This window comes from Macaca fascicularis, chromosome 15, assembly GCF_037993035.2.
Source record: "Macaca fascicularis isolate 582-1 chromosome 15, T2T-MFA8v1.1".
Taxonomy (NCBI): Eukaryota; Metazoa; Chordata; class Mammalia; order Primates; family Cercopithecidae; genus Macaca; species Macaca fascicularis.
In genome coordinates, this window is record NC_088389.1 from 48967794 (window position 1) to 48990760 (window position 22967).

Below are 22967 nucleotides of genomic sequence, written 5' to 3' on the forward strand. Positions count from 1 at the left end.
TAGAGTATTACCTGGAATCCTGAGTTCTGGATACGATTTTGATTCCATCAATCATGTACATGACACTTGAGTCAGAACTGGGTATGTGAAGGGAGGGAATGGGATGCAAGACATCCATTGTTTTCTTTTCTTTTCTTTTTTTTCTGCAACAGTTTTATTGAAATATAACTCACATACCACACAATTCACCCATTTACAATGTACAATGCAGCACTTTTTAGTATATTCGCAGGGTTGTGCATTTGTCACCACAATCAATTTTAGAACATTTGCATCATCCCCAAAAGAAACCCTATACCCTTTAGCTATCACTCTGCAGTCCCTCGTTCCCCTCCTCCCTACCCCAGCTCGAGGCAACCACTAATCTTGCTGTTTCAATATTTGTCATCCTGGACATTTTTTTGTTGTTGTTGTTGAGATGGAGTCTTGCTCTGTCGCCCAGGCTGGAATACAGTGGTGCAATCTCAGCTCACTGCAACCTCCACCTCCCAGATTCAAGCAATTCTTCCTCAGCCTCCCAAGTAGCTGGAACTACAGGTGTGTACCACTATACCTGGCTTTTTTTTTTTTTTTTTTTTTTTTTTTTTTTGTATTTTTAGTAGAGACAGGGTTTCGCCATGTTGGCCAGGCTGGTCTCAAACTCCTGACCTCAAGTAATCTGCCTGCCTCAGCCTCCTAAAGTGGTGGGATTACAGGCATGAGTCACTGCGCCCAACCTTATCCTGGACATTTCATGTAAATGAGATTATATAATGAAGGTACGTCCATGTTGTAACATACATCAGTACTTCATTTTTTATGACTGAATAATATTCAGTCTTACATATGTGGCTAGATTTCCAAAGGGAAAAAATCAACAGAATGAGATGTTCTGCACAGTGTCATTTATGCAAATTAAAACATATACAAGTGAAATATTAAGAGCACACCTATGTAAAAATAAACATAGAGGTGAACGGTAAGTTGCAGTGGGCCCTCACTGGTCTGCTCTGTTTGGGCATTTCCAGACTTTGTGCATGGCCATAAACAGGCTAATGCAGTGCAGCTGTGGGCAACATGGCCAGGGGTGCTGTTGGCAGAGTGAGAAATTGTGCCTGGAACCTGAACCTTACATCCAGGATCTGTTGAAGGCCATTTGGTAATTATCTTGTAAGGTAATCATGCAAGAGTTTCAGGATGATGATCTTGGGAATATGAAAAACTTTCTGCAACCTGGCAGGACTTTACCCTGGACAGGGAGAATTCCATGCTACATGGAACGTACTGAGATGAAAACCTTACCCCTACCACCAAATTGTCTGTTATCCATTATTGCTAATGTGTCCTTTCAGTTTATCATAGTAAAATATTGCTTTTCTAAGACGTATGTGTCAGAGTGTTCATTTTTTGTTAAAACTTCTATCCTTGGGAGAAGGATATGCATGAAATACACTGGATCTTGTGTCTAAGGTGGGGAATAAAATGGAATTAGTGATGGATTGGAGAAAAAATCTAAGATTGGCGCCGGGCACGGTGGCTCACGCCTGTAATCCCAGCACTTTGGGAGGCCAAATCACCAGGTCAGGAGAATCACCAGGTCAGGAGATCACCAGGTCAGGAAATCAAGACCATCCTGGCTAACACGGTGAAACCCCATCTCTACTAAAAATGCAAAAAATTAGCTGGGCGTGGTGGTGGGCACCTGTAGTCCCAACTACTTGGGAGGCTGAGGCAGGAGAATGACGTGAACCCGGGAGGCGGAGCTTGCAGTGAGCTGAGATCACGCCACTGCACTCCAGCCTGGGCAACAGAGCAAGACTCCATCTCAAAGAAAAAAAGAAAAAGAAAAATCTCGGATTGGCTTTGCATAGACTGATAATTAGTGTTCCATAAATGAAGAAATATCAATTTAATTCTGTGCACCTAGGGTAGTTAGAATTCTACAATTAAAATAATTTCCCATTAGGATTATGTAATGCATGTAAAACATAGATCCTATTGAATGTCTTTATTTTCTAGCCTTCAGATAAGTACTAATAAGCTACAGTTTTGGCAAACACATTGTGTCAGTATTCAAAGGTTAATCCATTTAGTCTGTATCAGTCAAGGTCCAGTAAGAAAGATAGAAATCATACTAACTGTTTAAACAAAAGACCAGCCCAGGGAATTGTCTAAGTAAGAAGTTGCAGGACTGGAGAAGCAAAAAGGAAGTACCAAGATAGCATACAGAAAATAACTTCAGGAAAGTTACCACCCCTGGGGCTGGAGTTGCAAAGAGAAGGGCTTGAGATTATAAAAAGGTCCCAGACCAGGGCCTTACAGAGCTGTGACCCATCCTTTGAGAATGAGGCTGTGCTCAGCTGCTGCTGATACCTTGGAGCAGCATGGGATGAGGCTTGTTGTGGGAGCCTAGCACCGAACTGAGAACTCAGACCAACTACCAGGATGAAGTAGAGTTGCTGAGAACTTGCTTATTGGAACAGCAATCACACAGGAAGGAACAGTCCTCTTTCCCCCCACGTGCCTTCCTCTAATGCTTGCTATTGGCAGAGTCTAAGCACCTGGCAAAGGAGAAATGGGTTGCAGAGTACTCAGCCTATAGAAGGCTGGGTTGTAGCTGAGACAAGAGCTTAAATATTGGTACATGGTCCAAACTTATTTTATACCAAATAGAGATCATTTAATTTCAGGAAAAAAATCTAATTCTGCTCTGCTTATATTCCAATATCAACTCCCCACTGGTGTACTGCAATTCAGTTCCTACACTAATGACCCAGAGTTAGTGCAGATCCCACAAGTGAAAGGGCATGGTTCACAATAAGACTGTCCACACCTCAGACCAACTGGCTATAGATGTGGGGTCTTCCCACAAGATAGAAGAAGCTTCCCACTTCAGCTTCTGTTATTTGCTAGAATGTTTCACAGAACTCAGGCAAAAAAAGTGCTATTTGTACTATGACAGTTTTGTTATAAAGGATACAACTCAGGAACAGTCAATGAAAAGACACATAGGGTGAGGTCTGAGGGGCTCCCAAAGGCAGAGTTTCCATGCCTTCTCCTCGTAGGATTAGCACATTGCCCTCCCATCACATCAATGTGTTCAACCAGGAAGCTGCACTGAGCTTCAGTGTCCAGAGTTTTTATTGGGGTCTCACTATGTTGGCATGATTGATTTAATCATTGGCCACATGGTTAAACTCAATCTCCAGCCCCACAACCCCCCCAGAGGTAGGTCTAGCACAAAGCCCCAACCTTCTAATCACATGGTTTTTCCAGTGACCAGCCTCTATTCTGAGTCATCTCATTGCTTGGCATTAACTCAGGTGTGATCCAAGGGGCTCATGAAGAACAAAAACACTCCCATTACTTGGGAAATTCCAAGGATTTAGAGTTTCTCTCCCAGAAACCAGGGACAAAGGCCAAATCCTTTATTTTTCAAAAGTTTGCAATATAAGAGGAAAATGTTATTAAAGGCATGTCCAAGTGCATTTGACAGAACACAAGTTCCTATTACAAGTTTTAGAAGCATATATGATAATAGAAAATTAGTGCTAGAAAAGCCCTGAGAAGCCATTTGCCAACATGAATAAACTAGTTCAGAACATTTATAAGTGAGCTTTGTTCCAAAATTTGCTTTCATTTGGAGTTTAGAAACCTGTTGTTCTTAAAGAGACAATTGTACCCAATGGTATTACTTCTCAAGCCAGTTTACAAAATTTAATAGGGATAATAGGCCAGGTGCAGTGGCTCACACCTGTAATCCCAGCATTTAGGGAGGCTGAGGCGGGCAGATCACAAGGTCAGCAGTTCGAGACCAGCCTGTCCAACGTGGTGAAACCCCGTCTCTATGGAAAATACGAAAATTAGCCAGGCGTGGTGGTGGGCGCCTGTAATCCCAGCTACTCAAGAGGCCGAGGCAGGAGAATTGCTTGAACCCGGGAGGCAGAGGTTGCAGTGAGCTGAGATTGTGCCATTGCACTCCAGCCTGGGTGACCGAGCAAGACTCTGTCTAAAAAAAAAAAAAAAAAGTGATAATAATCCAGTAGTAATAATAACTTGTATTTATTGAGCTGGAAATCCGCTTTATGCTGATGTATTATTCTAGATGCCAGGAAGTAGTGAGGATGATATGTTTGAAAATGGAAGAAGATGGGGAACCTGAGTCAGATGCAACATTAAAAGAGATTGTTCGTGAACTATAGAATTTCAAAAACATGCAAGTGAACAATTGTTGAATTCCTGGATAAATATTCTGAGAAAAATGGCCTCAGGATTGTAGTGAGAAGTAAGAGGAAGAAGGTATACGAAGCTGCTTAACATACAGTGGTTCGTAGTGGCTCAATAACTATTCAGAGAAAAACAAAACTCATTCAAGTCAGGACTCAGTCTATAGCAGCGGCCCCCAGCCTTTTTGACACCAGGGACTGGTTTAATGGAAGACAATTTTTCCATGGACTGGGTCAAGGGGATGGTTTTGGGATGATTCAAGTACCTTACTTTTATCACGCACTTTATTTCTATTATTATGACATTGTAATATATAATGAAATAATTATACAACTCACCATAATGTAGAATCAGTGGGAGCCCTGAGCTTGTTTTCCTGCAACTAGACGGTCCCATCTGGGGGTGATGGGAGACAGTGACAGATCATCAGGCATTAGATTATCATAAGAAGCACACAACCTAGATCCCTCACATGTGCAGTTCACAATAGGGATCCCACTCCTATGAGAATCTAATGCCACTGCTGATCTGAGAGGAGGCGGAGCTCAGGCAGTTTTGCAAGCCATGGGGAGTGGCTGTAAATACAGGTGAAGCTTCTCTTACTTGCCTGCAACTCACCTCCTGCTGTGCAGCCTAGTTCCTAACAGGCCATGGACTGGTACTGGTCAGTGGCCTGGGGATTGGGGACCCCTGGTCTGTGGTACTGAAGCAGATATAGGACCTAGCATAAAATAAGCATAAAACTAGAAAAAGTAATGCATTTGACCCAATTACTTAGGTGGTAAAAAGTTAGGATTGTACTTTATCATGTGATCAAGATCTAGGATAGTAAAAATGGACTATTCAGAGTGCACAGAAGTGTGCCTGAAAAGTGTGACCTGGTGGCTTTTTTAAAAGTATAATAAATCTAATAGAGAAAATTAGCAAAGTCTCACTTAAAAAAAAAAAAGTTACAAATCCCAAAGAAAAAACTTAAAAGTTTGTACTGATTTACATTTCCTAATGTCTGTGGGTGATTTTATTTGTTCATTTGACAGTCATTTATTCAGTGTCCAGTGCCACTATGCTGGGCAGAGAATACAAGATAAGTCACACATGGTTCCTGTGTACGTGGAGTAAACAGTCTAGGAGAAAAGATTTCTTTCACAAAGTGGAGGCATAATGCAGCCTTACCCTTCAATGTATGGTTTGGTGCATTATGGTAATATAAGAAAGATAGACAACTGTTAGAAGTGATGTGTTTAAAGAATTTAGTGACAAGCTGGATGTGGTGGCTCACACCTGTAACCCCAGCACTTTGGGAGGCTCAGGACGGTGGATCACTTGAGGTTAGGAGTTCGAGACCAGCCTAGGCAATATGGTGAAATCCTGTCTCTATTAAAAATACAAAAATCAGCCGGGTGTGATGGCAGGTTCCTGTAATCCCAGCTACTCCAGAGGCTGAGGCAAGAGAATCGCTTGAACCTGGGAGGCAGAGGTTGCAGTGAGCCAGGATCGCACCACTGCATGCCAACCTGGGCAACAGAGTGAGACTCTGTCTCAAAAACAACAAAAAACAAAAACAAAGAATTTAGTGACATAAGAAAATGTTACCTACAGCTTAATGCAAAATGGAAGTTAAAAATGGAATGGAAAAATCCTATTATCAAGTATATAAATGGATACTTTGGGAGGCCGACGTGGGCGGATCACGAGGTCAGGAGATCAAGACCATCCTGGCTAACATGGTGAAACCCTGTCTCTACTGAAAATACAAAAAATTAGCCGGGCGTGGTGGACGCCTGTAGTGCCAGCTACTCCAGAGGCTAAGGCAGGAGAATGGCTTGAACCCAGGAGACGGAGGTTGCAGCGAGCTGAGATTACGCCACTGCACTCCAGCCTGGGCGACAGAGTGAGACTCTGTCTCAAAAATAAAAAAATAAATAAATGGAAAAACCCCACTATCAAGTATATAAATGTATCATTGTTAACTTTTTTCTCTTAGAGCATGTATATTGTATTAAAAGTATGATTCTCAAACTCTCAGGGGACAGCGGTAAGCACGTGGTTATATGAAATTGTGCCTCTCTGAGTGCCCCAGGTTCCTCTCCTGTAAAATGAGAAAAAGACACACCTACTCCCAGTTCACATACAAGATTAGGTCCAAAGGTGTGTGTCCTGCACCCTCCCCCATGAAGGGGATGATTAGGCTTCATCAAAGCTGTTTTCTGAGTCTTCAAACATTTCTCGATATGTGTGAGAAAAAACAGTCAACACATTTTTAAAAATTCTCATTGGAACAGTTGTTACTGGATTTTCTAACCCTTCTTTATTCTCACTGCCCAGGTTACCCCTTCCCTACTGCTCCTCCTGTGGATCCATTTGCCAAAATCAAAGTGGACGACTGTGGAAAAACTAAGGGATGCTTTAGGTTGGTGGAACCGCAGGTTGGATAACTTTAAGGCTAAGACTGATTTACTTCTCAGGGTAGTATTTAAATTGCATGCAGTTCCTTCTGATCAGGGGACCTGAGCTCCTTCATCACCTCAGCAGGGTTGTGAAGTTTCGTAATGGCCATCCCGCTTTTCAGTCTTAAAGGCCTTTTAACTTTAGTATGTCCTGGGCCCCGGACCATTCTTCCATGGTTCTTCTGTAGCTGTACCACCATTGCTCCCGGTGTCTTCTACTCACCAATTGCTGATATGCAGAAGACTCATGTGACGCAGAATGTGTCCGTGCTTATTCAGCAGGGGCTGAATAACATTGGAGGGCAGGCAATGATAAACATGTTTAATACCCAATTCCTTTTTTAATAAATAGTCATGACCTATGGATATCTGTGTGATTCTAATTAGTCATTAAGCATTCATTGTTGCTAGCTTGTTATCTCGGGCATGGTGAGTCTCCACATGATTATTAGTAGTATCACGCGACATGACAGACTGGGCTAGAAAACAGTCGTGTGGACAGTGGGCCTCCCATCTAGACAGCTCTGCTTCTTTGGGAAAGCCTCCTCCTTTGAACCCTTTACTTCCTAAAACAAGTTGCCCCTGAGTAATTTGATGGTCGGGGCAATTTGCTGGCCAGGGGCAAAGTTCTGATGGTCACTGCACTGAAGGTTCTGGTTTTGCTGTTGTTCAGTACTTGAGGTCTAAGGAGGAAAAATTGAATACAGGGGCTTTGAGCTTTCTTTGGATTACAAGGCCATTTCTAAGGAATACATAAAAATATCCAATAATATTCTTATTGAAGAAGATGGTCAGCAATGTATAAATCTGGTGATTGGGGGATGTTTTGAGAAGGGAGGGAATTTTAGTACTCTACTGGCTTCAAAGTGACTTGTTTTCTTGTCCATTTACTCCTTTTTTAACTTCCCTTGCTCCTTTTCATCTTTTTCACCCCGGTGCCCTGTGGCCTTGATCCTATATCTCTTCCTGGCTGCTCAGGTATCTCTGCCAATATAGTAGTACATTCCTGTCCCCTCCTCAACACTTAGCACCCCATGCCCTGTTCCTTTAGATACCTTCCATCTGCGATTAGATTGTCCCGCCCATTGCTTCAACTTTCTTTTTTTTTTTTTTTTTTTTTTGAGATGGAGTCTCGCTCTGTCGCCCAGGCTGGAGTGCAGTGGCGCGATCTCGGCTCACTGCAAGCTCCGCCTCCCGGGTTCACGCCATTCTCCTGCCTCAGCCTCCCGAGTAGCTGGGACTACAGGCGCCCACAACCGCGCCCGGCTAATTTTTTGTATTTTTAGTAGAGACGGGGTTTCACCGTGGTCTCGATCTCCTGACCTTGTGATCCGCCTGCCTCGGCCTCCCAAAGTGCTGGGATTACAGGCGTGAGCCACCGCGCCCGGCGCTTCAACTTTCTACCATTCTGCAAATGGCATAATACAGTGTTCCCCAAACCAGGGCTTGCCAATTCTGAAAGGATCCACGCATCCTCTGTAAGAAAATTTAAATTTGTGTTTTCCTTTGAGTGGTGCTCTTGAAAAAACATGAATGTCTGCATAATCTCACTATCTGGATAATCACCTTATATTGTATGTTTTAGTGCCTGAATTTGTAATTGTATTAGCAGAAAGTAGCCCAACAGAACAAAGGCAAATTTTATAAATAAAGCAAGTGCAGTGGCTCATGTCTGTCATCCCTGCACTTTGGGAGGCCAAGGCAGGTAGATCACCTGAGGTCAGGAGTTCAAGATCAGCCTGACCAACATGGTGAAACCCCATCTCTACTAAAAATACAAAAATTAGCCAGGTGTGGTGGCCCACACCTGTAGTCCCAACTAGTTGGGAGGCTTAGGCAGGAGAATTGCTTGAACCCAAGAGGTGGAGGCTGCAGTGAGCCAAGATCCCGCCACTGCACTCCAGCCTGGGCAACAGAGTGAGACTCTATCTCAAAAAAAAAAGAAAAAAAAGTTATAAATATATATCGCATTCATTCATGGTCCATGAGTACCAGATGGAGGTATTCATTTGGTGTATTGCATAAATGAGGGTTTTGCAGCAGTTTAAGCAGATAAAAGTGAAGAGTTGAGTCATCATGCTATAGAGAGTAGTAAGAACATGCTCTCAACTCCAAAGACCCTGTATGATCTAGTCAGATACCACATTCACATAAGCAGAAATTTACTTTCAGTAAAGCCCCATCATCTGTTGCAAGAATGCTGTGAATTTCAATGTTCCTGGTTTATCAGTTTAATTTATATTGAATTTGTAAATTTGTGTTAGTTTGATTATACGAAAATTTGTAAGTTAAAAAGAGTTGGTATACATTTAATTAACGAACAATTTAAATGGTTAACTTGGAGAATCTTTCTCCATTAAAAGGGATTCAGAAATAATTCAGTAGTAACTAACATGTAAAAGACTCTAATATTAGTATAATGTAGAGAACACTGGCTGGGAGTTTGGAGACCCAGGTTCAAGTCCTGTTGCAACTGCTGACTTCACTATACAACCTTGGGCAAGCCCCTTCCCATCTCACAACGGCAGTTCTTGGGTATAAAGAGGGGCAGATCATCTCCAAGGTTCCTCCTAAGAGAGTGAAACTGTGTTTTTAAGATTCCAGGTAGCAAAAATCCAATGTGTTTAATAATATTGCTTAGCATCCCACCTGATACATAGTAGATGCTCTCTTAATGTCTTTTGAGTAAGTAGAAGCAGTGATGTCTCTTTTGATGTATCTTCTAGATATGGCAAACCAGGCTGTAATGCAGAGACCTGTGACTACTTCCTCAGCTACCGGATGATAGGGGCTGATGTAGAATTTGAGCTGAGTGCAGACACAGATGGTTGGGTAGCAGTTGGATTCTCTTCAGACAAGAAAATGGTAAGATGCAAAACATGATAGAAGCTGATTTTTTCTCTTCAGTTGGCTGTGCTATTTTGATTTTAGAAGCAAGTTAATTGATCAAAGCAGTATAATGATCATATTAGTTATGGCTCTCTGATTGCAAGTTAAAAAAAAAAAATTCAGTCTAGCTTAAATGAAAGGGTTGGCTATCAGAATCCAAGCTGTCTTGTGGCACCTCTATTCATCAGCTGTTTCCACAGTAAGGCTACAAGAAGAGACCCGCATGTTATAAGCCTTATATGGCTTACAACAATGAGCATGTATTGCTTGCTCACATGTGCATGGATTGACTGGGGTGCAGCTCATTTTAGGTGGGGCTCAGCTGGACTTGACTCCAGTCCATGAGTTGGGTTCAGGCTTTCTGTGTTTTCACTAGTCATCCAAGGTATATTTTTTTCATGGCAGAAGCAGAAGTGAAAAAACCACTTAAAAGAGGGAAAAACAACATTTTCCCCTCTCTACTCATATTCTCAATACAGAAAGAACATTTCTGTGACCAGATGTGTGGGGGTGTTCCCCCACACCCCAAGCATTTGTCCAGTGGACAGCTGGGTGTCCTCTTAATTCAATTTGTTTCTGACACTACCTACCTGGAGACAGAATCAGATCCCAAGGTTAAGGGTTCAACACACAAGACTGCCCCCATTTCAGACACCAGTCACAAGCCCCAGGTTGTGACCTGTATTTCTGACCAACCAGCTATAAATCTGGGGTGCCACCACCCCCTCACGTTCAGTTAATTTCCTGGAATGGCTCACAGAACTCAGAGAAACACTTTACTCATTCATTCATTCATTCATTCAGATGGAGTTTCGCTCTTGTTGCTCAGGCTGGAGTGCAATGGTGTGACCTCAACTCACTGCAACCTGCACCTCCCAGGTTCAAGCAATTCTCCTGCTTCAGCCTCCCAAGTAGCTAGGATTACGGGCGCCTGCCACTACACCCAGCTAATTTTTTGTATTTTTAGTAGAGATGAGGTTTCTTCATGTTGGCCAGGCTGGTCTCAAACTCCTGACCTCAGGTGATCCACCCGCCTTGGCCTCCCAGAGTCCTCAGATTAAGGCATGAGCCACCATACCCAGCCTGCTTTACTCATTTATTATGAAGGCTATTACAAAGGATACAGATAAACAGTTAGATGGAAGAGACACTTAGGGAAAGGCATGGGGAAAGGAGTGAGGAGCTTCAACACTCTGTTGGGTGCACTACCCTTCAGGCACCTCCACCTGTTCAGCAATCTGGAAGCTCATCTGAACCCTGTCCTTTTGGGTTTTTTTGTTTTGTTTTGTTTTGTTTTGTTTTTTTCGAGGCAGAGTCTCACTCTGTTGCCCAGGCTGGAGTACAGTGGCATGATCTCGTCTCACTGCTACCTTCGCTTCCTGGGTTCAAGCAATTTTTCTGCCTCGGGCTCCCAACATAGCTGGGATTACAGGCGTGCGCCACTGCACCCAGCTGATTTGTATAATTTTAGTAGAGATCGGGTTTCGCATGTTGGCCAGGCGAACTCCTGGCCTCGAACTCCTGGCCTCGAGCAGTCTGCCCCCCTCAGACTCCCAAAGTGCCGAAATTACAGGCACTTCCGTGCCTGGCCTCTTTTTGAATTTTTATGGAGGCTTCATTATAATAGGCATAATGGATTACATCAGGGAAGTTAAGAATTTGGTTCAACAATTTTGTCTTCCTCTGTACCCAGGGGCAAGTAAACATCTGGACCTCAGACAGGACAGTGGCCAGGCACAGGCGGGGCCTCAGGCACACAGGCAGCTGTCATTACTGGCCCCTGCTCTTCACTGAGCCTTGCTGCATTTTTTCTCTCTTTCCTCTGGGGCCCCATTCTTTGCCACTTCACTGGGCCAGGCTTGTTCCCAAATTATCAGACTTTCTCAGGCCTCTGTGCCTTTGCACTTGTTGCTGTTTCTGCCTAGAGCACCCCGCCCTTCTCTTCATCTGGTCTATTTTGAGGCTAGTGTAGGGCTACAGGGGAGAGAGAAGGGCGGCTCAGACCAAAGTTCCAGCAGTGACAGTGGTGAGAAGGGCTCAGATTTTGGATGTTTTGAAAGTAGCACTAACTGAGGCCGAGGTGGATCACCTGAGGTCAGGAGTTCGAGACCAGCCTGGCCAACATAGTGAAACCCCATCTCTGCTAAAAATACAAAAAATTAGCTGGGTGTGGGGGCGGGCGCCTATAATCACAGCTACTTGAGAGGCTGAGGCAGGAGAACCACTTGAACCCAGGTGGCGGAGGTTGCAGTGAGCTGAGATCGTACCATTACACTCCAGCCTGGGCAACAAGAGTAAAACTCTGTCTTAAAAAAAAAAAAAAAAAGAAAACAAAGAAAATAGCACCAACTGGCTGGGCACGGTGACTCACACCTGTAATCCCAGCACTTTGGGAGGCCGAGGCAGGTAGATTGCTTGAGGTCAGGAGTTTGAGACCAGCCTGGCCAATGTGAAACCCTGTCTCTACTAAAAATACAAAACTTAGCCTGGTATGGTGGCAGGCGCCTGTAATCCCAGCTACTCGGGAGGCTGAGGCACGAGAATTGCTTGAGAGGCAGAGGTTGCAGTGAGCTGAGATCGCGCCATTGCACTTCACCCTGGGCAACAGAGCGAGACTCTGTCTCAAAAAAAAAAAAAAGTAGTACTGACTGACAGGATTTGCAATTGGATATGGGTTGTAGGTGTGTTGTAGGAAAAGACTGGGAAGCCGTCTAAGCAGTGGCTGCTCTGGTGGCTTTATTCTTGGAGAGGTCACCAGGAGAATAGCCTTCAATGAGTTCTAGTCCAGGTGGTAAGACAATGGGTACAACTGGTAAGACTGCGTGGATAGATACTAGTCTACTTATCTCTTGCCCTAGAGGCAGTAGGAGAAACAGCAGGGCATGCCACACCCAGAAGCTGGCTTGCATTGAAAGTGACCACTTCCCATCCTAAATGCATTTGCACGCGTGATGGGGCTGTTAAGGTGAGAGGAGTGAGGCAGAGTGAGGAACATTCAAATTTTGTTTGATATTTTGCTATCTAAAGGCCTATAAAGTATCTACTGTCATATTATCTGTGAAAGTAGAGGTCTCTTTTTTTCTTGTATTATTCCAAGAAATAGCATAGATTAATTTTTTTTTAAAGCCTAATGCATAGGAAAAACAAAATGCAACCCCTTTTTAAAAGCCTTTAACTTTTTAAAAATGGTGCATTATTAGCCGGGCGCAGTGGCTCACAATCCCAGAACTTTAGGAGGCCGAGGCGGGGAGATCACCAGAGGTCAGGAGTTTGAAACCAGCCTGGCCAACATGGTGAAGCCCTGTCTCTACTAAAAATACAAAAATTAGCTGGGCATGTTGGTGGGTGCCTGTAGTCCCAGCTATTCAGGAGGCTGAGACAGGAGAATTGCTTGAACCCAGGAGGCGGAGGTTGCAGTGAGCCGAGATCGCGCCACTGCACTCCAACCTGAGTGACAGTGAGACTCTGTCCGGGGGGGATAAAAAGGTACATTTGTGTGTGTGTGTGTGTGTGTGTGTGTGTGTGTTTTAATTAGACTTTATGTTTTACAGCAGTTTTAGGTTCACAGTGAAATGGAGCAGAAGGTACAGATTTCCCTTATACCCCCTGGGGAGCCTCCCTCATTGTCAACATCCTGCACAGGGTGGTACATGTGTTACAACTGATGAACACTTTTTTTGTAACTTTTTATTTTTTTGAGATGGAGTCTCACTGTATTGCCCAGGCTTGGAGTTCAGTGGCACTATCTCGGCTTACTGCAGCCTCCATCTCTCAGGTTCAAGCAATTCTCTTGCCTCAGCCTCCCGAGTAGCTGGGATTATAGGCACCCGCCACCACACCTAGCTAATTTTTGTATTTTAAGTAGAGACAAGGTTCCACCATGTTGGCCAGGCTGGTCTTGAACTCCTGACCTCAAGTGGTCTGCCTCAGCTTTCCACAGTGCTGGGATTATAGGCGTGAGCCATCACACCCAACCAAACTTTTTTAACTTTTTAAAACTTGTTTTGAAAAAAATGTAAACCTAGAGACAAGCAGGAAGGATAGTACAGTAAACTCATATACAGAAAATCTAGATTAACAAGATAATAACTTTTTTATTGTGGTAAAATGCACATAACAAAATTAACTATTTTATTTTTTGTTGTTGTGTATTTTTATTATTATTATTATTTTGAGACAGGGTCTCACTCTATTGCCCAAGCTGCAGTGCAGTGGCACAAACAAGACTCACTGCAGCCTCAACCTCCCCAGCTCAAGTGATCCTCCTACCTTAGCCTCCTGAGTAGCTAGGACTACAGGCATGAGCCCCCAGGCCCAGCTAATTTTTTTATTTTTTGTAGAGATAGGGTCTCACTGTATTGCCTAGACTGGTCTCGAACTCCTGGGCTCAAATGATCCTCCTGTCTTGACTTCCCACGGTGTTGGGATTACAGGCGCCAGTCACCACATCTGGCCAGAATTGACCATTTTATTTTGTTTCTTTGAGACAGGGTGTCACTCTGTCATCCAGGCTGGAGTGCAGTGGCACCAAAATTTACGATTTTAAAGTGTCGATTCAGTGACATCGACTACATTCAGTGTTGTGCAACCATCACTACTTCCTAGTTCCAGAACTTTTTCATAAATAATGACATTAGCCACACATGCTTTATTCTCTCTACTACTGCTGCTACTGCTACAACTACTGATTATTATTTTTTGATTGTTATTTTCTGGAACTTTGGCATTTAAATAACAAATATCATAATCCTTTAACCCTAAATACTTAAGTAAGTATCTCCTAACATCAAGAATGTTCTCTTTTATTATATTGTTTATTAAATTCAGGAAGTTTATGATATGAGAGTATTATTAAATATATTGTTTGTTTTCATATGTTGCTACTTGTCCCAATACTGACCTGTAGGAAAATTTTGGGTTTATAGCCCAAATTTCTATGTAGGAACACCTAGAACTGCATTTTGTTGTCATGTGTATTTTGAAATAGTTTTTTAGCCTTTTTTTTTTTCTTTTTTTGGTCTTTTATGACATTGACTCCTTGAAGATTATAGGCTAGGTTTTTTGTTTATTTTTTTGTAGAATGACCTTCAGTTGAGTTTGTCTTATTGTTTTCTCATGATTAGGTTGGTTTGTGTTTTGGGCAGGAATACCATATAGGTGGTAATGTCTTCTCCAAACATCAGTCAGGAGGCATTGAATGTCACGTATCGTGCTGGTAACTTCGGTCTCCTGGTTGAGACTTTTTAATGGCACTTAAAAGAATTTTTTTGGTGGGATTTCAAATTGCAGAGGTGATCAAATGTATATTTCTAGTGACCAGTGTGCAAAAGATGAACCTTTGACTTTTTTTTTTTCTTAATCATTTCTCATGTTAGGGTGGTGATGATGTCATGGCCTGCGTCCATGATGACAATGGCAGGGTCCGCATACAGCACTTCTATAATGTAGGCCAGTGGGCAAAGGAGATTCAGAGAAACCCTGCCAGAGATGAAGAAGGAGTTTTTGAGAATAATCGCGTCACCTGCAGATTTAAACGCCCTGTGAATGTTCCCAGAGATGAAACAATTGTTGATCTGCATTTGAGTTGGTATTATCTGTTTGCTTGGGGTCCAGCCATTCAGGGTAAGCTTACATTTTAGCATCTGGATTAAACACCAGACATCACTGTGCTTGTGTTCATTCTTAATTGAAGTCACACTGTGTGCACAAGAGAGCGATAAGCACTCTGGGTCATTTAAAGGAAAAGGAGATGCGACTCCTACCTTCAGAAGGTTATAATGGACTTATTATAATGGACTTATTATACAGACGAACAAATGAACAGTTATACACATGCAAAGCTACAGCAGTACAAGATAGTATGTCATGAGTGATGTGCTTAATGAAACAGATCATACATCTGCTGTATGTAGGGCTCTGTTGAATTCTCCCAGCATTCTCATTTACTCCTCACCATGTCCTTGAGAGGTATAGGTATTATTGTCCAGGTTTTAGAGAGATTAAGAAACTTGCTCAAGGTTATACAACTAATTAGTAGAAGAATTAAAATTCAATCCTAAGTGTCTGACCCCAAAGCCCATGAATACTCTTAACTCCTATGCTGTAAATATAAAAAGACTGAACAGGGGCAAGATGTGGTGGCTCAAGCTATAATCCCAGCACTTTGGGAGGATGGTTTGAACCCAGGAGTTCAAGACCAGCCTGGACACTATAGTGAGACCCTGTCTCCATTCAAAAAAAAAAAAAAGAGGAAGAAAGAAATAATAACAAGTACTGAACAGGAAGGGCTTCTGGAGACTTCTCCAGAGATTGATACCAGGCATTTCATTAGGGCCCACTTTGTGACTATTCTGTTAGTCACAAATCTACCAAATTATCCCATAGTTTAACCCATTACTCCTTAAATATTTATGTGTATAGGAATTACCTGGCTATATTGTTAAAGTGCAGTTTTCTGTAGGTTTTCCCCTCTCCTCTCCCCTCCCCTCCCTTCCCCTCCCCTCCTCTCCCAGGGTCTTGCTCCGTCACCCAGGCTGAAGTGCAATGAAACAATCACAGCTCACTGCAGCCTCCCCCTCCCAGGTTTAAGTGACCCTCCCACCTCAGCCTCCCAAGTAGCTGGGACTACAGGCATGCACCACCATGCCTGGCTAACTTTTTTTTTTTCTTTTTTTGTAGAGACGGGGTTTCGCCATATTGCGCAGGCTGGTCTTGAACTCCTGGGCTCAAGCGATCCACCAGCTTTGACCTCCCTGAGTGCTGGGATTACAGGTGTGAGCTACCGCACCTGGCAAGATTCTACATTTCTCATAAGCTCCCTAGTCATGCTGGTTCATTGATGACCTCATTTTGGGTGGCAAGACTCTGCAGCATTTCCCCAAAAAAGACCCAAGGATATCATGAGACCTTTTAGAGACTGCTAAAATCAAGTTACACTGAGCCTTGAGCATTCCTTCTGGTTGATTAGCCTGAGGGCCTGCTCAAGAATGGAAGTGAGTTTGGTTTGCAGTCCTTGCACTGAGAACTCATTCCGGCTCCTGGTAATTGCATCTTTCTTTACTGTGTGCTCATCAACTATGTGCTGCCTAATCTGATCTGGTTGTTTTTTTCCTTCAATTGGTTTCCACCGATCAGCCCAGAGATGACATAATCTACCTTTTATTTTGCCTGTTGCCAACTGGGAAGACACTTGGCTGCCTCCAGATTGGGGACACCTTTTCCATTTGCTAATTTCCCTGATTACCAACAGTGGCGCTGCAGTTATAACTTCAATTCCTTTCGGTACCCTGGGAAATAAATTATATCTCAGCCTGGAGAAATGGAGTCATCTAAAATAGTGGGATTTGAAGTCTAAAAATTTGAGTCTGAGTATTGGTTCTGCCCCTTGGTAGCTGTATAATATTTAGCCTGTTATTTAATTTCTGAATTTCATTTCCTTATATCTAAAGTGGGGATAATAATACTTCCTATTCCATGGAATTATTGTAAGGATTAAGTGAAAACAAGTATTTTAAGTTGCTTTACCAATTGGAAAAAGCTGTATTTTCAGGTCATCTTTTTACATACATGGCAGATATGGCAGACTAGCCTAAAGTTCAAAACCTTCTCCAAATCTGGTCCTGCTTTACCTGATAAGCTCTCTCAAGACTTCTGTTCTTCTCACTAACTCTAAGCAAACAGGCACATTCGTACCCCATATACAGGCTTCTGCTTTTCTTGTTTCCTGAATACCCTTCTTTTTTTCTTTTTTGAGATGGAATCTCACTCTGTTGCCCAAACTGGAGTGCAATGGCATGGTCTTGGCTCAGTTCAACCTCAGCTTCCCAGGTTCAAGCGATTCTCCTGCCTCAGCCTCCCGAGTAGCTGGGATTACAGGCACCCACCACCACACCCAGCTAACTTTTGTATTTTTAGTAGAGATGGGTGTCACCATGTTGGCCAGGCGGGTCTCAAACTCCTGACCTCGTGATCTGCCCACCTCAGCCTCCCAAGTGCTGGGATTACCAGCATGAGCCACCACTCCTGGCCTCCTGAATGCCCTTTTAATGCCTCTTTACTGATTATATCCTACTCATTCTCCTAAGGTCTCTGTAAGGGGAAAAACTTTGAACTAAGGCTTGAAAGGGGTATGAGGTTGGATTTCACTCAAGGAAGGCATGAACTGCAGACACATAGTTGAGCAGCCCATGCAGGTGACCAATGAGCTGAGGTTAGGTAGGAGAGGTGAGTGGGATCTATTGAGAGAAAAGTCTGCTCTGTTACCCAGTCTGGAATGCAGTGAAACAATCACAGCTCACTGCAGCCTCCACCTCCCAGGTTTAAGTGATCCTCCCCGCTCAGCCTCCCAAGTATCTGAAACTACAGGCATACAAACCTGAGAAGTTTGATTTTTGCTAACTGGGGCCAGCACGGACACTAAGCAGGGACCTGGACATGACAAGTTTGGCAGGGCTTCCCTAGCAGATAGGACCTTAAAAACCCTCACTCTGAGCCCTATTCCTAAGGAGACCTTTGCACTGAATGCATATGCCTTAGTCTCCCTAACCCAAGTTTCATATGGATTATTCAGAAGGTCAGATGCTTTCAATCAACTGAAGATTATTAAATATATTTTAACACAGTCTGTACTTCTTGCCACTTGTAACCAAATTAAAAGAAAGTTTCCCATCGAAAGACTTGTTTGGTACCTTAATCATCCCACTTTCTGTACCATTCTACCCTAATCTGCCAGACACACAGACACACACCCAGCATACCACACTCCCTCTGGCATGGCCTGGGCAGGCTACTAAGTGTCCCACAGACAGTAGAGGAGGGCTTCCATCTGTAAGGGAGATGTTAGGAGTTGCTGATGATCCATATATATACACATGTATATATATGTGTACACATGTACACATCCATACATATATATGTATATGTTGATGATATACCTATATATACAAGATAGATTTGAAGGAAAAAAGTTAGTAGTCTCTGCTGTTTGAAAGAAAAATATAGTTTGCCCTTTTGGGTATTAATAAGACAAAACTCATTAGAGCCATTTAAAGAAGACAATCATACAATAATCATAATCATACAATATTGTATGATTATGACTAGGAGTCTTAAAATTTGGATGCCAGGAAACAGACCAACAGCATTGTTCCTATAGGGGAGTGCAGATTAATGAGAACTAGTCTTTTTGGATAAATTTAACTAATTTCTATGTTCTTCATCATATGTACAATGATAGAGAATTCTGATAACTCAAATACCTGAATCCAGATCTTTGTAACCACTGCTTATGTATTCAACACTAAATAGACTTTTGATTTTTCCATTGTTTGCCTATACCATTATAAATCTGTTCTTTTTCAATTGCCCCCCACCCTTCTCCTTTTTTCTTAAAGGCTCTATCACTCGACATGATATAGACTCACCACCAGCTTCAGAGCGTGTTGTCAGTATTTACAAGTATGAAGACATTTTTATGCCATCAGCTGCCTATCAAACCTTCTCATCTCCATTTTGTTTGCTTCTGATTGTTGCTCTGACCTTCTACCTATTGATGGGAACCCCCTAACCACAACTGCAGGGCCAACAGATTACATGGATTGGGAAGTCTTTAGTATAAATATATTTTTAAAGAATATCCAGTATAATTTTAGCTTCAATTATTTAAGGAAAAAAACCCTCATATAATTTCAGCTTTTTGGGAGAAAGAACAAGCTTCTTTTCTAGTCAAAGAAGATTGTTTAATAATGACCCTATACTTTTGGAATGTACTTACACCTTTTCTAAGCACTTTCAAATATGTTTTCTTCTTTAACTTCGCAACATCTGTGAGTTGGATTGATGAAAATTATGATTGCCATCTTCCTGAATGGGATTTGAGACCCAAAAAGACCGCCTTTTTATGATCCACATACCATATAACTTTGGCTAGAAATGAAAAATAGAAAGGCAGAGAAATAATTAGGTATAGAAATAATGTCTCAAAACAGTCTTAACTATGAGTGCCATAGCACAGAGAGTTATTTTGAGTATTACTAGGGAGAACTTTACTGAATGTCATAAGTTCACAGTCACCTTTTGGGGAGAAGAACTTTCAAATCTCCGTAAAGCAGAAGTGCTTTTGGATATTACGCAGCCAGTGGGGAGATTGGAGGAAAATACAATGATACGAAAATAGTTCATATTTATTTGAAATTTTGGCCAAGCACGGTGGCTCACGCCTGTAATCCCAGCACTTTAGGAGGCCGAGATAGGCAGATCACCTGAGGTCAGGAGTTCGAGACCAGCCCGGCCAACATGGTGAAACCCCATCTCTATTAAAAAGTACAAAAATGAGCCAGGCGTGGTGGTGCACACCTGTAATCCCAGCTACTCAGGAGGCTGAGGCAGGAGAATTGCTGGAACCCAGGAGGCGGAGGTTGCAGTGAGTCGAGATTGTGCCACTGTACTCCAGCCTAGGTGACAGAGCCAGACTCTGTCTCAAAAATAACTAACTAAATAATATTTATTTGAAATTTCTTCTCAGTTAGAGAGTAGCTATGATAAAACATTTTTACTTATTTGGAAAGGTTAGAGACCAAACTGTGAGCATTCCTGAAGATGTAAAGTTGTGTTAATGATATTTTTTAAAAAAAGGGAATTCTTAGCAGTTAAAATTTGAACTTTTCTACCACTGAATTTTATAAAACTAAGGTATTCATCTGTGGTTACAGTGAATTCTCTTGTCAGAGCCAGCATGCATTAAGTATGATTTAAAATGTTTTGTTTTGTTTTTTTTTTTTGAGATGAATTTTCCGTCTTGTCACCCAGACTGGAGTACAACAGCATGATCTCAACTCACTGCAACCTCCACCTCCCAGATTCAAGCGATTCTCCTGCCTCAGCCTCCTGAGTAGCTGGGATTACAGGCACGTGCCACTATGCCTGGCTAATTTTTTTGTATTTATAGTAGAGACAGAGTTTCACCATGTTAGTCAGGCTGGTCTCGAACTCCTGACCTCAGGTGATCCGCCTGCCTTGGCCTCCCAGAGTGCTGGGATTACAGGTGTGAGCCACGGCGCCTCGCCTAAAAATGTATTATATCAGACAAAACATCTTAGTAAAAATTTAGGGCATTTTAATAATAAGCCAACAGCTTTTGAGACTGTAGAGATTTAGAGTAGAATTTTTTTTTATGAGGTGGCTTTTTAAAAAAAATTTGAAAATGGGAAAATGACCCATAAAGTGAATTCACCTAGAATATCCATTTAAAATGTTCAGACTTGTGGCTGAGTGCGGTGGTTCACACCTGTAATCCCAGCACTTTGGGAGGCCGAGGCAGGCGGGTCACCTGAGGTCAGGAGTTCGAGACCAGCCTGACCAACATGGCAAAACCTTGTCTCTACTAAAAATACAAAAATTAACCAGGTGTGGTGGTACACGCCTGTAATCCCAGCTACTAGGGAAGCTGAGACACGAGAATCACTTGAACCTGGGAGGCAGAGTTTACAGTGAACTGAGATTGCGCCACTCACACTCTAGCCTGGGCAACAGAGGGAGACCCCGTCTCAAAAAAATAAGTAAAATAAAATGTTCAGACTTAAAAACTGGACAGGTAGTCAGCATAATTCATAATAATGCCTTCACATATGCTTTTTTTCTAAAGGAGCCCCAAAGTTCCTTTGTTCCAAATGTCTGTGCTAACAGCCCATTTTGAGGAGAGAAGTCTGCAGGTATAGTTAGTGTTGCTGAGACATTTCCACTGTGGCATTCTAGAGTTCTCTGGCTTGCCCTTGTTGCTTTAAAGCTGGTTCCAACTTTGTGGGCTTTATGATTGAACAACACTGGTGATTGTGATTTCTAATACCACCCTCCAGGTTCATGTCACAGGTGAAAGTCTGCCTGTGAGGAGAGCTTTCACATTCTCCTGGAGTTGAACCAAAATAAGGAAAACATCAACAAGCACAGTTACCAAAAGTTTGCAAGGGACAGAGGAGAAATACTGTTCATTGCAGATGGGGAGAAATTAAATGACATCAAGTGCATAATGGAACTGGGTAGGATTCAAACTCAGGTCCCCTGGTTCAAGTCCTTGACTTCACTCTGGTCATGGCTAAGTCTGGCCTGTGCCTCATCTTCTCAGCTCTAGCGGCTGTTTAGAGGTGAAGATACTGATAGGCAGGCACCCACGTTGTAAATAAGAAGCAAATATTTTTATATTTCTCTCTCTTATGTGTATAATATTTGAGCTATAAACAGGTTAAAACGAAAGAGAGACTTCAGCTTAGTAGCAGGCAGGGAAGGAAGAAGTGAATGCAGCTTCCTTCCTCTTACATTTCTAATCAAGCTAATTATTTCACTAGTGATTTCTCATTTGATTACCTGTTTTGCTTATTTATGCTTAGAACTTTCAGTGACTTCTCAGTGCCATTAAGGTAAAATGAAGTCTGTGACCTGCAATATCATCGTTTGCCACTCCTCCCCGTTTGCTATGTCTTAGCAAGACTGAGAGGCTCTCAGTTCTTCAGACCTGCTCTATCTCACCTCTCATTTTGTTCATATTCTCCACCTCTTGTGCTTGATGAACTCCTACTCACCTATCAGGTCACAACTTAAATATTTTTTCCTCCAGATCTCTGGACTACATAGGTCCAGGCCCCTATCAAATGCTCCCATAGCACATTAGGCTTCCTCAGCAACATGCTCATCATACTTTTCTGGAATTGCTGGCTTGTCTTCCTTGTTATCTCCCTAATGCAGAGACCGTTACTCATCATTGTAGCAGACATTTATCCATAGCAGGCACTCAGCAAACATTTGTGGAATGAATGTATATGTGAAACTCTACTTTTATGGCAAGTTTGTTTGGCTCAGAAGGCTTGCCTTTCATGTATATTATGAGACTGGCCAACATTTTTATATTCTTCCTCCTGTGCTCAAACCGTAAATAATTATGTTAGCAAACACTGAACTTTGTCTTTTGAAAAATAAATAGAAACATCCTTAGTAACAGTACTAACAAGAATTCACACCAGTGACACAGATGGCCTTTGACCATTATCTCAGAGAACAACCAATTGATAGACATGCTGAAGTAGTAACTCCGCAGACTTCAGTTTCATTCATCCCTACTTAATATAAGAGAATTAACTTCTATTTTATGTCTGTATTCCCATTTTCTAATATACTACTTGTCACAGAGGAGATGCCCAACCAGTGTTTTCTGTAAAGCACCTGAACTGATTAATAATAATGCTAGTGAAATGTATTTATTGCTGTTCTAAGCACTTTACACGAATTAACTCATTTAATCCTTACCGCAACCATAGGAAGTAGATTCTATTATTTATCCAATTTTACAGATGAAAAAACTGAGGCTGGTCATTTGACATAAATTACCAGTGCTGGCCAGGACTTTAGAGACCATTTAATCCAATGCTCTTATTTTAC

General features: G+C 42.3%; 1 protein-coding gene across 6 annotated transcripts in view; it reads left to right on the forward strand.

Annotated features, from left to right (window-relative positions):
- Nucleotides 1-19871, forward strand: part of FRRS1L (ferric chelate reductase 1 like) — a 31870-nt gene extending 11999 nt beyond the window's left edge. For 2 of the 6 annotated variants that reach the window (XM_015436683.4, XM_045373593.3), the window contains exons 2-5: nucleotides 6532-6616; nucleotides 9380-9518; nucleotides 14918-15164; nucleotides 18935-19253. In XM_015436683.4, coding sequence (XP_015292169.3) covers nucleotides 6532-6616; nucleotides 9380-9518; nucleotides 14918-15164; nucleotides 18935-19107 — 644 coding nt within the window. In that variant the 3' untranslated portion in view covers nucleotides 19108-19253. Of the gene's footprint in view, nucleotides 1-6531; nucleotides 6617-9379; nucleotides 9519-14917; nucleotides 15165-16220; nucleotides 17237-18934 lie in introns of those variants that run through there. The other 4 variants (XM_045373595.3, XM_045373594.3, XM_065530249.2 and 1 more) reach the window with 4 other exon arrangements.
- Nucleotides 19872-22967: the final 3096 nt, after the last annotated feature.